At 37.1% G+C, this 13,597-nt stretch overlaps 1 protein-coding gene across 3 annotated transcripts in view; it reads left to right on the plus strand.

Annotated features, from left to right (window-relative positions):
* Positions 1–12,749, plus strand: part of LOC128986782 (E3 ubiquitin-protein ligase RNF103-like) — a 29,688-nt gene extending 16,939 nt beyond the window's left edge. For all 3 annotated transcript variants that reach the window (XM_054407321.1, XM_054407306.1, XM_054407313.1), the window contains exons 5-9: positions 577–688; positions 1,576–1,786; positions 6,132–6,391; positions 9,461–9,754; positions 11,564–12,749. In XM_054407321.1, coding sequence (XP_054263296.1) covers positions 577–688; positions 1,576–1,786; positions 6,132–6,391; positions 9,461–9,754; positions 11,564–12,109 — 1,423 coding nt within the window. In that variant the 3' untranslated portion in view covers positions 12,110–12,749. The remainder of the gene's footprint in view (positions 1–576; positions 689–1,575; positions 1,787–6,131; positions 6,392–9,460; positions 9,755–11,563) is intronic.
* Positions 12,750–13,597: the final 848 nt, after the last annotated feature.

The following is a 13,597-nucleotide window of genomic DNA, read 5'->3' on the forward strand; positions in this document are numbered from 1 at the left end:
ATCCTCCAAAACTCATCCAAAGTTGTTTCAATTTGTGATCAAAACCGATAATTTTTTTGGCTATTTAGGTACGGTAGACTCCTGTTTTGGGGATTATGTAACTAACTGTTATGTAAAATACTGTGTGTATTACGAGAGAACAGTAGTCAAAAGGCAAATTGTGAGAAAATCTTGTAGCAATCAATCTACAATCAATACTAGATGGATATGAGTCTCAACAATCTAGATTGTTGGAGAAAACTTTAATCTGTGAAACAATAATGGTAACTTACATGTTAACTAACACAGTACTAAGGTATTGCTGACAGCAGGGAATAAATATGATACTTTCTATGTTGCGTTGGCATCAAATAAATATTTTACAAACTTACCCCAACTGTTTTAGACTAATTATCGAAATCTATTTCTTTTACAAGGAAACATTACCGGGTATGGTCAAATATTTTTTTTATGAATGCATATTTTTCATTCATGAATAAAAGTTTAAAATTCGGACTTGAGTTCATAGCCCTCGACTGATGATGTTTGAAACTTGTAATAGTTTTAAAATTGTTGCTAATTATTTTTCATTTACAGACTTTGCAAAAGCAAAGGCTGGAATGAACCACTGCTTCTCCTAGCAATGCCAAAAGGGACAACACCAAAAGATAAAGTTGTCATTCGCACGTGCACTTACACTAAACCTCAGGTAATACCTAAGTTCATAATTTAACATCATTTGCATAATGTTAACATTTAACTAAACAAAACATTGAATTAAACAAACATAATCTTATATATAGGCCTATTAATAGGCAAGCATTTTTCTTTGAAACCTTTTTTTCTCAGCTCGTGTGCATCGCAGAGAAAATCTACGCATACTGTTTGAAAGATATTTTCCTGTAGATGTGTTGAATCCCTTTATAAATAAAAATAGGCTCAAAAATAAGAACAAAAAATGATTTTGAAAACTTCTAAAAAATTAACATGGGCTTTATGGGTTGCCATGCTGGTGACGTAATAACAACAAAATATAAACTGAAAATAAAGAAGTCTGTACATTACATATTTTTTGTCGAGGTTTTGACCACTGGACGACCTCTAGTAACAATTAATTCTGAACATCTGTGAATCCTAATAACTTATGTAACAGTGATTAAATTGTTGAAATTGAGGAAAATTATTCTTAGAGTACTCAGGGCTTGTCGTTGTTCCAGTTTTTTTTTAATTTTTAGTCATGTGTCGGTTAAAGCTCTATAGGTTAGGTTCCGTTTTGGTTCGGTTTTTGTTTTTGTTGCCACCGTCCCAGTCGCCCAAGCCAATGATTATTTTCTTTGTGTTGATGTGTGAGATTTTTTAGGTTATGATTGTTCTTGGGATCATTTAAGGTAATCATTTCATATCTGATAACTGATAGAAAATGTATGCATTAATACTTAAAAAAATAACAAATAGGTTTACAACAAATATTCAACGTAAAAAAATCCAATTTTGGGGCGGGACGTTGTTGTCTTAAAGTAATAACAACAATAGTAATGGCCGTAAGCTGCTAATAGAGCGGGTAGCTATAGTTTTATTGTGTTTGTTTGCTGACAGAAAATCATCAACTGGATGTCGGAGCAGTTGTCTATCAGGGTACACAAGTTGGCTGGTGTGACAGAGCTGGGAGACTGGTTGTCAGAGTCAGACGAGCAGACCAGTTACAACCAGACAGCAGTAGATAGTCTGAGGGATGTCAAGGTGCTGCTGTTGACTCATTTGCTGCACCCTCCGCTGTTCCTGGCCGCACTCAGCATCAAGTTTACAGGTACAACTTCACTACTCCAATAATATCGCCTATTCTAAATAAAAGTTTGGGAGCAAGTAACTGAAAAACCAACTTGGTAAATTAACTTTCAATAGACAATATTCTTCATGGATAGGCTTCCACGGTCGTCACTTATATATATATATACAGTCTTGGTCTTTGCGGTTTAACTGTGTCCTTAGGTTATGTACACTATGTACAGAAACTACTGACATTTCAGCCACATAACAGTCAGCCATCTTCGGGGAGAGCGAGCAGGAAGATGGTTGGGTGCGTGCTGGGCCATAACCCAGAGGTCCATGGATCGTAACCATGCTCTGCCACCACTTGTAGCGGTTAGCTACAAATTGATGCTTATTTTTTCAATTGATTGGCTGTTACGACATAATCATTCTTGTTGGAAGCGATGGCTGAAACCTCGAATTTAACCAGAGGACACAGCTTACCGCGAATCACAGGCCCTAAGAGATGATTGCTAACACTAATTAAACCATTTCAACTATGGAAATACTATTATTATGTCCCATTATTATGATGTCCCGCTTATGATGTGCCTGCGCATGCGCGAGAAAATTTTCCTGGTTTTACAATGGATTATTAAATATATATCATTAGATATATATTATTAATCTAATATATAAAATTCTCGTGTCACAGTGTTTGTCTGCAAACTCCTCCGGAACGACTTCACCGATCGTTATGAAATTTGGTGTGTAAATTCTGTAGGTATGCGAATCGGACGTAAACTATTTCCCGTTTCGAAATTCTTAAAAGGGCTCCGCCCCAGTGGCTCTGGAGTTTCCCATGTTAACCTTATGAGAAATGGAATTAATGAATCTTAACAGCTGTTTCAATTAAACAAGTTGGTTCTGTTCTATGATATTCAATAGCATTAAAGTTACAAGGATTACCAACAGGGTGCAGCACTATTATTTCTTTTACATTTATGACAACAGCTAATTTGCAACCAAAAGGTGAGTGAGCGTAGCGAACGAACTTCAACCTGGAGGCGAGTGAGCGTAGCGAACGAGCTAACCTGGAGGCGAGTTAGCGTAGCGAACGAGCTCCAACCTAAAGGCAAGTGAGCGCAGCGAACGAGCTCCAACCCAAAGTTGAGTGAGCGTAGCGAACGAACTTCAACCAGGACGTGATTGAGCGATGCGAACGAGATCATCTTGAATATTAAACGTAACGGTACTTTCTTTCCATCGGTCTGTCTTAGGGGAAACCTATAACTTAGGCGATACAAAGTTCGCCGGGTCAGCTAGTATATATATATTAATAATGGCAAGTTTATCCTTGTCTTGATCTTTGAACATTGTTGTTAGCCTAGTTCAGCTCTGAATTGTCTCTCTTTGATTAGCTGTTGCTCAGATTCATTTAAAGTTTCTGTTATTGAAGTTATTCGATTTAGTAAAGATTCCTTCTCATGTTCTCATGGTAAGACCTAGGCCCGGGACCGATTTACTTTTTCATTTTTATGTCCCCAGAGGCCAAAAACACCATTTGTTCAAATTTTTATATTATGTATGGGTATGTATATTGTATTTATATATGGGTCCGTCCGGACAATAACTTGAATAATTTTTGTCCGATTTTGATAAAATTTGGTTTGAAGGTGTAAGGTGGGATAAACTTGAATGAGTTCGCAAACCAGCATGATCGGACCATGGGAACGGGGTATAACGGGAGGTTTTATGGGGTAAAAATGGGTTTTTCTCATTTTTTACCCTTAAAACTCAAAATTTATCAATTTTTCTCTAGAACTTTTTGAAGAGCTTTAAAAACAAATAATCAAAGTGTTTTTGTATGGTGAATGTTTACGGAGAAAATTCAAAAAAATTTTTAATTTAAAATTCTTATGTTATTCTTATGGAGAATATTGTAAAATGTTGTAGTTGGCTTGTTTATGGATATATTTTTATCAAACTTGGCGGATTTATTTATTTCATACTAAGCTATTGATATTTTAATAAAAAAACACACTTTATTAGTTTCCCTGTAGCAGCTAACCTAGGTACTCGTTAAACATAAATGTTAATTTAATAGATTAATTGAAAATCAATCCAGGCAAATGGAAATTTGCTTAGTCGGCAGGTTTGCTGCAGCAGGGGTATTTTCCTAATAACTCATTTTAAGAGAATTATTTTTGTTGAAAAAATGAAAACCGTATTTTCTATGGTCAAATCTTGTTTTAAAAGGTCTTGTTTTAATTTATTGTTTTCTGTAAGTAGGGCATTACCAACTTTGGCAGCTTAAGTCAGGGATGTTTCTAAGTCTTCCTGTTCATGGGCTTGAAATGGTTTTATTTTTGCTTGAAGGTCTTCTGAGCTGGTTTCGACTTGACATGCAGAGGTTGTTTCAATCTTTTGATGGATTAAAGGGGGTTGTACATGCAGGCAGAAGATAGGTTGAGTCCTTTTGAAGGTCACATTCTTTGCAGCTCCATGATTTTATTTTGTAACTAGCTTTAATATTTTTTTTGAAATCTCTGGTTGACATTCCAGTACATTTATAATAGACATGATTTGGCTTTGACAAATTAAATTAGTACACAGAATATATCAGTGTTTGTTTTTATAGAAAAGGTTGTGTTTAATAGAAGCTGTACTAGTTAATTAAATAATGTGAAAATTGCATTTTGTTGGAGGTTTGGCTGTTCCTCAGGTTAGGTTAAAATCCATAAATAATATAAAATGGATAGAGTTTTTTCTTGGAAGTTTGGCTGATTCCTCAGGTTCATAACATCTCTAAATAAAATCAAATGGATTTCGTTTTCTGTTAATAGTTGTGCTTGATTAACTGACAATCCAGTGTCATGTCAATGTAAGCAGATGTTCTGTGTAGGTAGGCAGAGTGCCTAGGTCAGGGTTGCTGAGGTTGCAAGTGTAGGTCACTTGTCGGGCTGTCTTAGTGGCAAGTTTGCTGATGTGTTTGTTGAGTTGGTGTTGATGTGGAAAACTGGTGGGTGTTTGAGATTAAGTGTGAGTTGGCTCTGTAGTCTCTTATTCTTTCTTGATAAAAATTTGAGCTGATTTTTCAATTTATGTTTAGTTTACTTTAGATATTTAATTGTATTGCAAGGCAAAATAAAACTTTGTGTTTTAAATGACAGAGATGTTACCTTTAGAAGTTGATGTTTTTATGCTTTATGTAGTATATATTTTAAGTGAATCCTGCTAGTTAGTTTTTCAGAAATGTATTTTTGTCTTAGCTACTGAAAAAAATCAATAAATATCAGGAGCACTTATAAGCTCATGTGTTGGGTGTCACCATCTTTGTTGTTTTTTACACCACACATAAATCAACTACACTAATCACTAATCAGTGATCTATAGGGTAATTTTATCAGTGCAATTAAAAAAAAAAAATACTGTGAAAAATAACTTGCACTGAGATGGTACTACCGCTGAAAACTACTTCAGTATTCAAAATTCAATGTACTGTTTGAACTTCACGTGTTCTATAAAAACCCTTAACGTAACAGTAAAACCTCACTAACTCGACACCCGGTAACTCGGCAGTCAGGGTAACTGGACAGTCAACAGCTGATAGGCCGCGCATAGGCCTAAAAGCAATTTTTTTTTTCAAAACAATTAGTTTTAGTTGTTAAATATTCAACATTTCTTTGAAGATTGTTTACTTAACATTTCAAAATACACGTAGAAGAAATAAATTTATATGTAAAAATTATTCTGTAATGTATTCATTTATTAAAACCCATTGACAATTTCAATGTTCCTGATAACTTGACAACACCCAATTTTGATAACCTCTAGCTCCACCAATTTTCGAGTTAGTGAGGTTTTACTGTACAGTTAAAGTCTTTAAAATATGACTACACTTTGAGTGTGACATGATGGATACACGTAGGCCGCACTGTGGATTAATCCAGTTTTGGACTTCAACTGGCATTTGCATTTTGAAGACTAACACTCAGACAAAATGTAATTATTATGTGACCTTTTTTTAGTACTGGTTCACCCCTGGACTCTTGCTTTTTAGGCCATCTAACTTAAATCCATTCCATTAAAAACCTTTAGAGTTTTATTAAAATATCTTAATTATTGTTTTTTAATAGGTATCTAAATTATTGTGCCAGTTTGGACTCTTTCCCGATCAGGTAAGCCTGCTATCCTCACAAAAAATCCTAAAACCTAGGCCCTTGTGCCCTATGTTACATCCTTAAACTATTGTTTTGTTATTTTTACTTTTTTATATGTTGTAGAACAAAGATTCTTCTATCGATAACAATTTTAATAAGCCTGCTATGATAAGAAGCTTTGCACAGCTTGGTTTTCATTATACATGTGCTTGAAGAATGACTTTTATACTTTGGTTACAGGTCGGATAAAATTTGGGATGATAACTGTCAAGAAGGAGGACGAAGGTACTATGCGGCAGAAGTTGAAGCGTCAGTTAAATGCTCCCAGCTACCTTGTCATCACCCCTGAGCGCACTATAGTGTACGGTCAGAAGCATGGGGAACATTTTAACTTCTGGGCCATGAACGCTCTTCTGCGGGCTGTTCAACCTGATGCTAACGATGTCTTCCTCTGCAGCCTTATCTTTGCAAACATGATTGCCTTCTTGCATATAGTACAGGTATGTCATAGGAATTTTTCAGGAAAAAAGTCAAGTTTCCTGTGTAGACAATGATTTTAATAGGTTTGATTCTTTAGTTTTCTTTAGTTAATACAGATACAATTTTGTGATATTGATGCTTCAGCTCAGTCTTGATTATCTGGTCTTCGGTTATCCAAACTTCTGTGTTATTGGACCCTATCGGTAGATGATCGAGTACTGTGAAATTGCATGCACATTTGTGTGGTGTGTCTCTACACCGTACGTTGAGACAACCACTTTTGCTGCACCTATCTGCACTTTGAAGATTCTTGCCAGGCTTTAAACACCTCCACATGACAGTACTTTCTGATTAATTAAGTGTGCTGCATACTGCAGTTTGTCAAACCTCCATACCTTGGTACCGCCCTAACCACACATCTCAGTCATAGAGTGAACATAGACCTGTGGCTGAGTGGACAAGTATCACTTTCTTATCTAGAATTTTATGGTTATCTCTGTGCTGTAGTCGCCGGTTGAACTATAGTATGGAAGTTAGGGGTAGTTGTTCTTGTAAATAATAACTAATTACACGATTTAAATTATAACTGCTCAGAGTATCGCACGGGTACATAGGTGTTTACCAGGCTAAGACATGGTGTAGACTGAAGTGAGGAGAGGGGATTTAGGCTGCATTGGAAAAGGTGGCGTAATATAACTATGAGCTCCTTTATTTAAAACATCATCTGATTTTGCATATTTCCAACATAAACATGGATTATAGTAACACTATGGTACAAGCATAGATAAAACATACTCCCTTAGAAGATTTCTCATCCTAATGGAACAGCTGAAGACAATTTTATTGTTAGTTCTGTACGGTTTATGTAGAGGTCGTGTTTTGTTTACAATTTGTTTCCCGTTAATACAGTCATTTAAAACCTCGTTTAACCAAATAATACGATCTAATCATAAACAATAAATTGTCCCCTAGTTATTTAACCAAACAGTAAAGCACAAATCAAGAAATTAACACTAAAATAATAGAAACAAAATTTCGTCGACACTAGCGCCCAGTGTGGCGTACATGAACTAGACATGAAAAACGAGCTTCAAAATTTACTATGGAATGAGAAGTCTACTTGTGTTGGTTAGTCTATGGTACAAGTATCAAAGTATGGTAACATATGGTACAAAATCATCAGAATATGATATAATTTTGTGTTTTACTGTTTTACCTTGTTGGTTATTTTGTTTGTTATTTGTGATAACAACATGAAACAGTTACTTTAAAACGGCCAAATTTAGTGGCTTTAGAAAGTAAGCCTTAAATAGGAAAACCATTTAGTAATGTTTTATGATTTTTCCCCAAAGCAGAACAACGAGCGACGCTGCGACATTGTCGCGGACACGAAACGCCGAGAAACGCGGGCCTGCGGACACATTTACGGAGTCATAACGACGATCGGGTTGTGACCGCGGAGTCATACCGACAGTTTCGCCGTGACCGTGGAGTCATAACGACGATCGCGCCGTGACCGCGAAGTCCTACCGACGATCACGCTGTGACCACGAGTCATACCGACGATCACGCCGTGACCGCGAGTCATACCGACGATCGCGCCGTGACCGCGGAGTCCTACCGACGATCGCGCCGTTACCGCGGAGTCATACTGACGGTCATGCCATGATGGCGAGTCATACCGACGATCACAACGTGACCGCGGAGTCCTACCGACGATCGCGCCGTGACCGCGAGTCATACCGACGATCGCGCCGTGACCGCGGAGTCCTACCGACGATCGCGCCATGACCGCAGAGTCCTACCGACAATCGGGCCGTGACCGCGGAGTCATACTGACGATCATGCCGTGATGGCGGAGTCATGCTGACGATCGAGCCTTGACCGCGAGTCATACCGATGATCGCGCCGTGACCGCGAGTCATGACGACGATCGCGCTGTGACCGCGAGTCATGACGACGATCGCACCGTGACCGTGGAGTCATACCGACGATAACCCCGTGACCGCGGAGTCATACCGACGATCGCGCCGTGACCGTGGAGTCATACCGACGATAACCCCGTGACCGCGGAGTCATACCGACGATCGCGCCGTGACCGCGAGTCATGACGACGATCGCGCCGTGACCGTGAGTTCTACAGACGATCACCCCGTGACCCGCGAGTCACAAGTTTCTATAGGTACCTGTAAATTGTTACCCATTTTTTGGTTTTTATAGATCAGTGCCACAAATGGTAAAAATTGATTTCGTATGTCTTTTTTGGTAACTGCAATACAGTACTTTTTTATGCACAGAAAAAAAATCCTGTCCCATCCCGTCCCGAAAATTGGGAAGGAAATAAAAATCCCGTCCCGTCCCGTCCCGAACTTAAATTTCAATCCCGTCCATCCCTAGTGTGTTTATATAAAGAAACTATAGTAAATTTAAAGTTTTACTTCTGAAGACCTTGTTACCACTTGTTAAGGTATGTGTATATATATACGTATTTAAAAAAAAGTAAATTTAAATAACCTGATTATGCCTACCCCTTAATAGTTTTTTTAGTTTTTTGTTTTAAAAGTAGGCTATACAAGTTATTGAAATTTACTTATTTTATTTAACTATATTACTAGTAGCCCTAAAGAGTGAATATATATATATATATATACCGGTATATAAGTCATTATTTAGCTTTTTAGTTTTAGCGCTTGCGGACACATTTTGAGGTTTTCACAGGCCGTTGCAGACACGTAGGAACCATTCTGCTTTGGGGTGATTTTTTAATATGCTTAACATGTGTTTTTTATTATTAGACCTTTCCAAGGCTGGTTGAAATTCTGTAGTACTACATACTCATAATTTGACAATGTATAGAATTCTCCAAGAATATGATATACTTTTTGGGTGAGATTGAAAAATAACTTCAAAAAAGAGTCCAGTACAAACAGCTGGCATTTTGTATGTTCGCACACCCACACTATAGTTGGTTGTATTGTAGGTTGGAGCTACATCCTGGTCTAAATATATAGTGGTGTAAGTGTGGACCTTAGTGGTGATCCTGGACACATAAAGATGGTCAATAGTCAGTACTGTTTGTTGTGTTGTAGGTTGGAGCTACCTCCTGGTGGAAACACCTGGTGGGGGGAGTGTGGACGTTTGTCAGCTACAACCTTTGGTTATTCGCCACCTGGCTAGTGATCCTGGGCACATGTAGATGGCCAATATTCAGTACAGCTTCTGACCAACTTCTGGTTCTCGTACGAAGTATTGCACTTACAGATCTTGGCAACAATTTACGAAATGACGTTCTGCTGCTCTTCAAGCATCCGTTGCTCTTCATTATGACATTCCTTCTGTTTGTGTTCATGACCAAGAAATTTGTTTTTAGCTCCCAAAATGAGGTAATTTTACTTTTTATTCTTTTTGTATTTAAGGTCATTAGTTAACACGTAATGATACGCAACACAAATATATTCAATTGGCAAACCAACAATGTGCTCTTTTACTCCAGAGCTGGTGTGTTTTCATCACTACTTACACATAGCTTTACTCACTTTTACTCATTTGTAAACAGAGTATCTATCTTTAATTGGTAAACTTCAAATGATAAATTTTCCATATTGATACTGAGTATAGGTATCAGTAATGGACAAAACTTAGTATGAAGAATCAACCTGTACAGGTTTACTAATTACTGTAAATACGACAAAAAACATTCATTGAAATCTGCAAGTAATATCCGTTTTTCCCAAATATCATCTGATATGCTTTACTTAATTTAATAAGGGTTTTCTCTGTAACATCGCTTTTTCCCATCCTACTTAACCAATTTTTACGGTTGAGGTGTAATTTTAAAGCTTATGATGTAGGGACAAAGGGTAGTTTCTTTTAGGGCAATTTCAAAGGTGCAGTGCTGCTGACCAACTGCCTATAACGGGTTTAAATATAAAATCTGCAGCTTTTTTCATCTTATTTATTTATATAATGATGTGTCTTTTATACCTTCCGCAAAGATTCGTGGCGGCTGAAGGATTAGGATGGTCGGGTGGTTTCCCAGCACCTAAATTAGCCCTCACTCGGCTGCTCTGGGGTTTGACAATGAGTTACCCACTAGGCTCAATGCATAGTTGGTAAAATGTTTGTATATCACCATAATGTTTATTAAATAACGTCATTTTTGTAACCTGCATCAAATAACAAGAACATTGAGCCCAAACACGAAATAATTGCGATGATATTAAGCATACCACAATACGAAAACTGTCTATTATTTTAAAACCAAAAATACTTAATATCGTCGCAATTATTTCGTGTTTGGGCTAAATGTTCTTGTTATTTGACAGAGGTTACAAAACTGGCGTTATTTAATACACTTTATGATGATATACAAAAATTCTTCCAACTATGCATTGAGCCTAGTGGGTGACTCATGGTCAAAACCCAGAGCAGTCGAGCGAGGGCTGATGTAGGGGCTGGGACACAACCCGATCGTCCTAATCCCTCAGCCGCCACAAATCTTTGCGGAAGGTATAATGTCATTTATTCAGCTACAAAGAAATATTTAAAAGGTAAAAGTGTATAGCATTATTCATTATTCATGGGGGAAGAGTTTTGAATCCTATCAAAATGTGCACAGGCCCTCTCTTTTCAACTTATTTAAATAAAAATAAAAGTTTATTAGTATATTGTGAGAGGAAGAATAAGCATAGAGCACAAATTTCATACGAACACATAGAAATATCAAAGTAACAATTTTAAAAACTTACCACTTTGTGTTAAAAGTACATTAGTTAACAATTAGAAGTTAGTCGTTTGTAAGGTAAATTGTTATGACTGGCTGGGTAGATAAGTGGTTACAGTGTTTGCCTAACAATCAAAAGGTTGCCGGATCGATCCTGAGAAAACCAAAAGTCAGTAGCTTTTTGATGGCTTGAAACTGGACCTAGCTGTTCCTGATCATAGGTCTTTAAATAAATTATATTGGCTATGAAACAGCTGATCTTAGTTAGTAATAAAGCTAAACAGATCGTCTCACTCCATTCTGAACTCAGTGTAAACTCAGGTATCTTACCACTGGAAAGTGCCTGAGCTGTGACCCTCAAGACATTATCTATTGATTTGTGTTAATACTTTGAAGTAGCGTCCCCATCTCAATCTCAAAAATTTATAATTAACAAACCTACTTCTAATGTTACAATTTGATGTTGTAGAGGGACCCTGAGGATCGGCCATGGTGGGAAGTTCTACCTCTGGATTGTTTGTTTCGTCGACCTATGGCGTCTCTGAGTCTGCCTCTTCCCCCTCCTGAGATCCAGCTGGAGGAAGGAATTGAGTTGCTGATAGAGCGTCTGGCTGTGCCTAACTTGTGGCTTCAACCTTCTGCCATTGTCAACGACTACATCAAGGACCTCCCGGTGTGGAAATATCAGACTCCAACCAACGCCGATAACGAGTCCAAGGAAATCATGAACCTAATGGACGGTGACTGTCATTGTAAATATGATTCTTCTTCAGAAGAAAGCATCACAGACAGCAAGGAAGAGTTTAGCAACTGCCCAGTAAAAGGCATGCTGCCAGCCAGTTCATGTGCTATCTGTCTAGACTCTTATCACAACAACACTGTTCTGTGTGGCCTCCCCTGTGGTCACACGTACCACAAGCGTTGCATCCACACGTGGCTTCTAACTGACAATCACCTCTGTCCCATCTGTCGCTGGCCTGTCTACAAGAACAACCACCCTCGCTTCAAACAATAGCATTCCACCGACATTCCTTGTCAAAATTTACATGTAGGTTATAATTTTTTTATGTATCGTTACCATCCTAAGGCTTTTATAAAAGTGTGTTCTTTCATTTTACAAAATGTGATATTATAAAACCAATGTATTGCCATACTTAATTTAGTACAGGAAATATAAGTTCAAAATTCTTTGTTTATTAAGTTTATATTAAAATGTTTAACGATCAAACTGTTGTTTCAAAAATCAAAACCTTTGTGTAGTATATACAGTTTATAATATATTGTTAGATTCATATCTATGTCTATTAGTCCACATGATGTCACACTATCTTTACCATAAAAGAAAACAATGATTAAAATGAGTAGATAGTTTATCCAATGTTAAAATTTATTGCAGCAAAACTGTCCCAAGTTTTTCCTCTTGGTAGATTGAGCTAGTATGAAAAGAAATTTTTGTTTTTATTTCACCAAGCAAAGTGTGTGGTAGACAAAAGAGAGACAAACATAAGTGAATGGGCCATTGTTGAACCCATTAATGAGTTATTGTTGACATTTTATAGTAATGATTACTTAGCTTAATTTGATTTAAAAAATTCCCTCAATAAAAAATATAAACACAATTCTACATGAAAACTAACTAATGTTGTGTATGCTACTTTTTAAAATGTACATTTTGTTCCATTATGCCTTTCACCTATCCTATATTTTACACTGACTAAGTCTTTGTAATATGCATTTTCCCCCATCTCCAGCCTTTCAACATTAGATAGCATATAAAATAATAGTGGTTTAGTTACCTTTACTTTCGTCCCAGTTCAATAAAAAGTTGTAATATCTACAACCATGGTTTCGACGCTAGTTGCGTCATGGTCACGTAGTTAGCAAGTCGAGAAGTATCTTGTCATAGTCGGTCGTTTGGACGTCGTCATATTTACACAAACACGGACACGGACATAAACACACACGTACATTGACTAAAATAAAAGGTTCTCGTGGACGGAACACAGGCCTGTGGTGAACAGTTAACTTGTACCGTAGTGGGAGCCGGCAGGAGAACTCTGAGGGCGACAGCATCTGTGATTACATGACCTTCTTTGAATATGGACTCGTCCTGTGGGGGTTGTCTGTTGAAGATAGACTTGCCTGTTGAAGATAGACTTGCCTGACGAACTTGAGATGTTTGGATGATTTTATTAAAGATTAAGTGTGAACTATAATTTAGTTTTTCATTCAATACGTTATTGCTATCCTGTTTTAGGACCTTATAAATATGGAATTCCTCGAGGGTGTCAATAGTAAAACCTTTGCTGCAAACTTCAATTATCTCAATGTTATTTTTAATATTTCCAGTGCTATGTTCTTCGTCGAAATAAATCAAACACATAAAAAAGATGTTCATTCAATAAATAAAAGGACAAATAATATGAATGATAAACAAATCCTCAACAGTTTTAGGGAAAAACTAACAAACAATAAAGCTATACTCAAAAGCCGATAAAGGCAA

This window comes from Macrosteles quadrilineatus, unplaced genomic scaffold (genome assembly GCF_028750875.1).
Source record: "Macrosteles quadrilineatus isolate MER2022 unplaced genomic scaffold, UCM_ALF_1.0 Scaffold_1__1_contigs__length_201487025, whole genome shotgun sequence".
NCBI lineage: Eukaryota > Metazoa > Arthropoda > Insecta > Hemiptera > Cicadellidae > Macrosteles > Macrosteles quadrilineatus.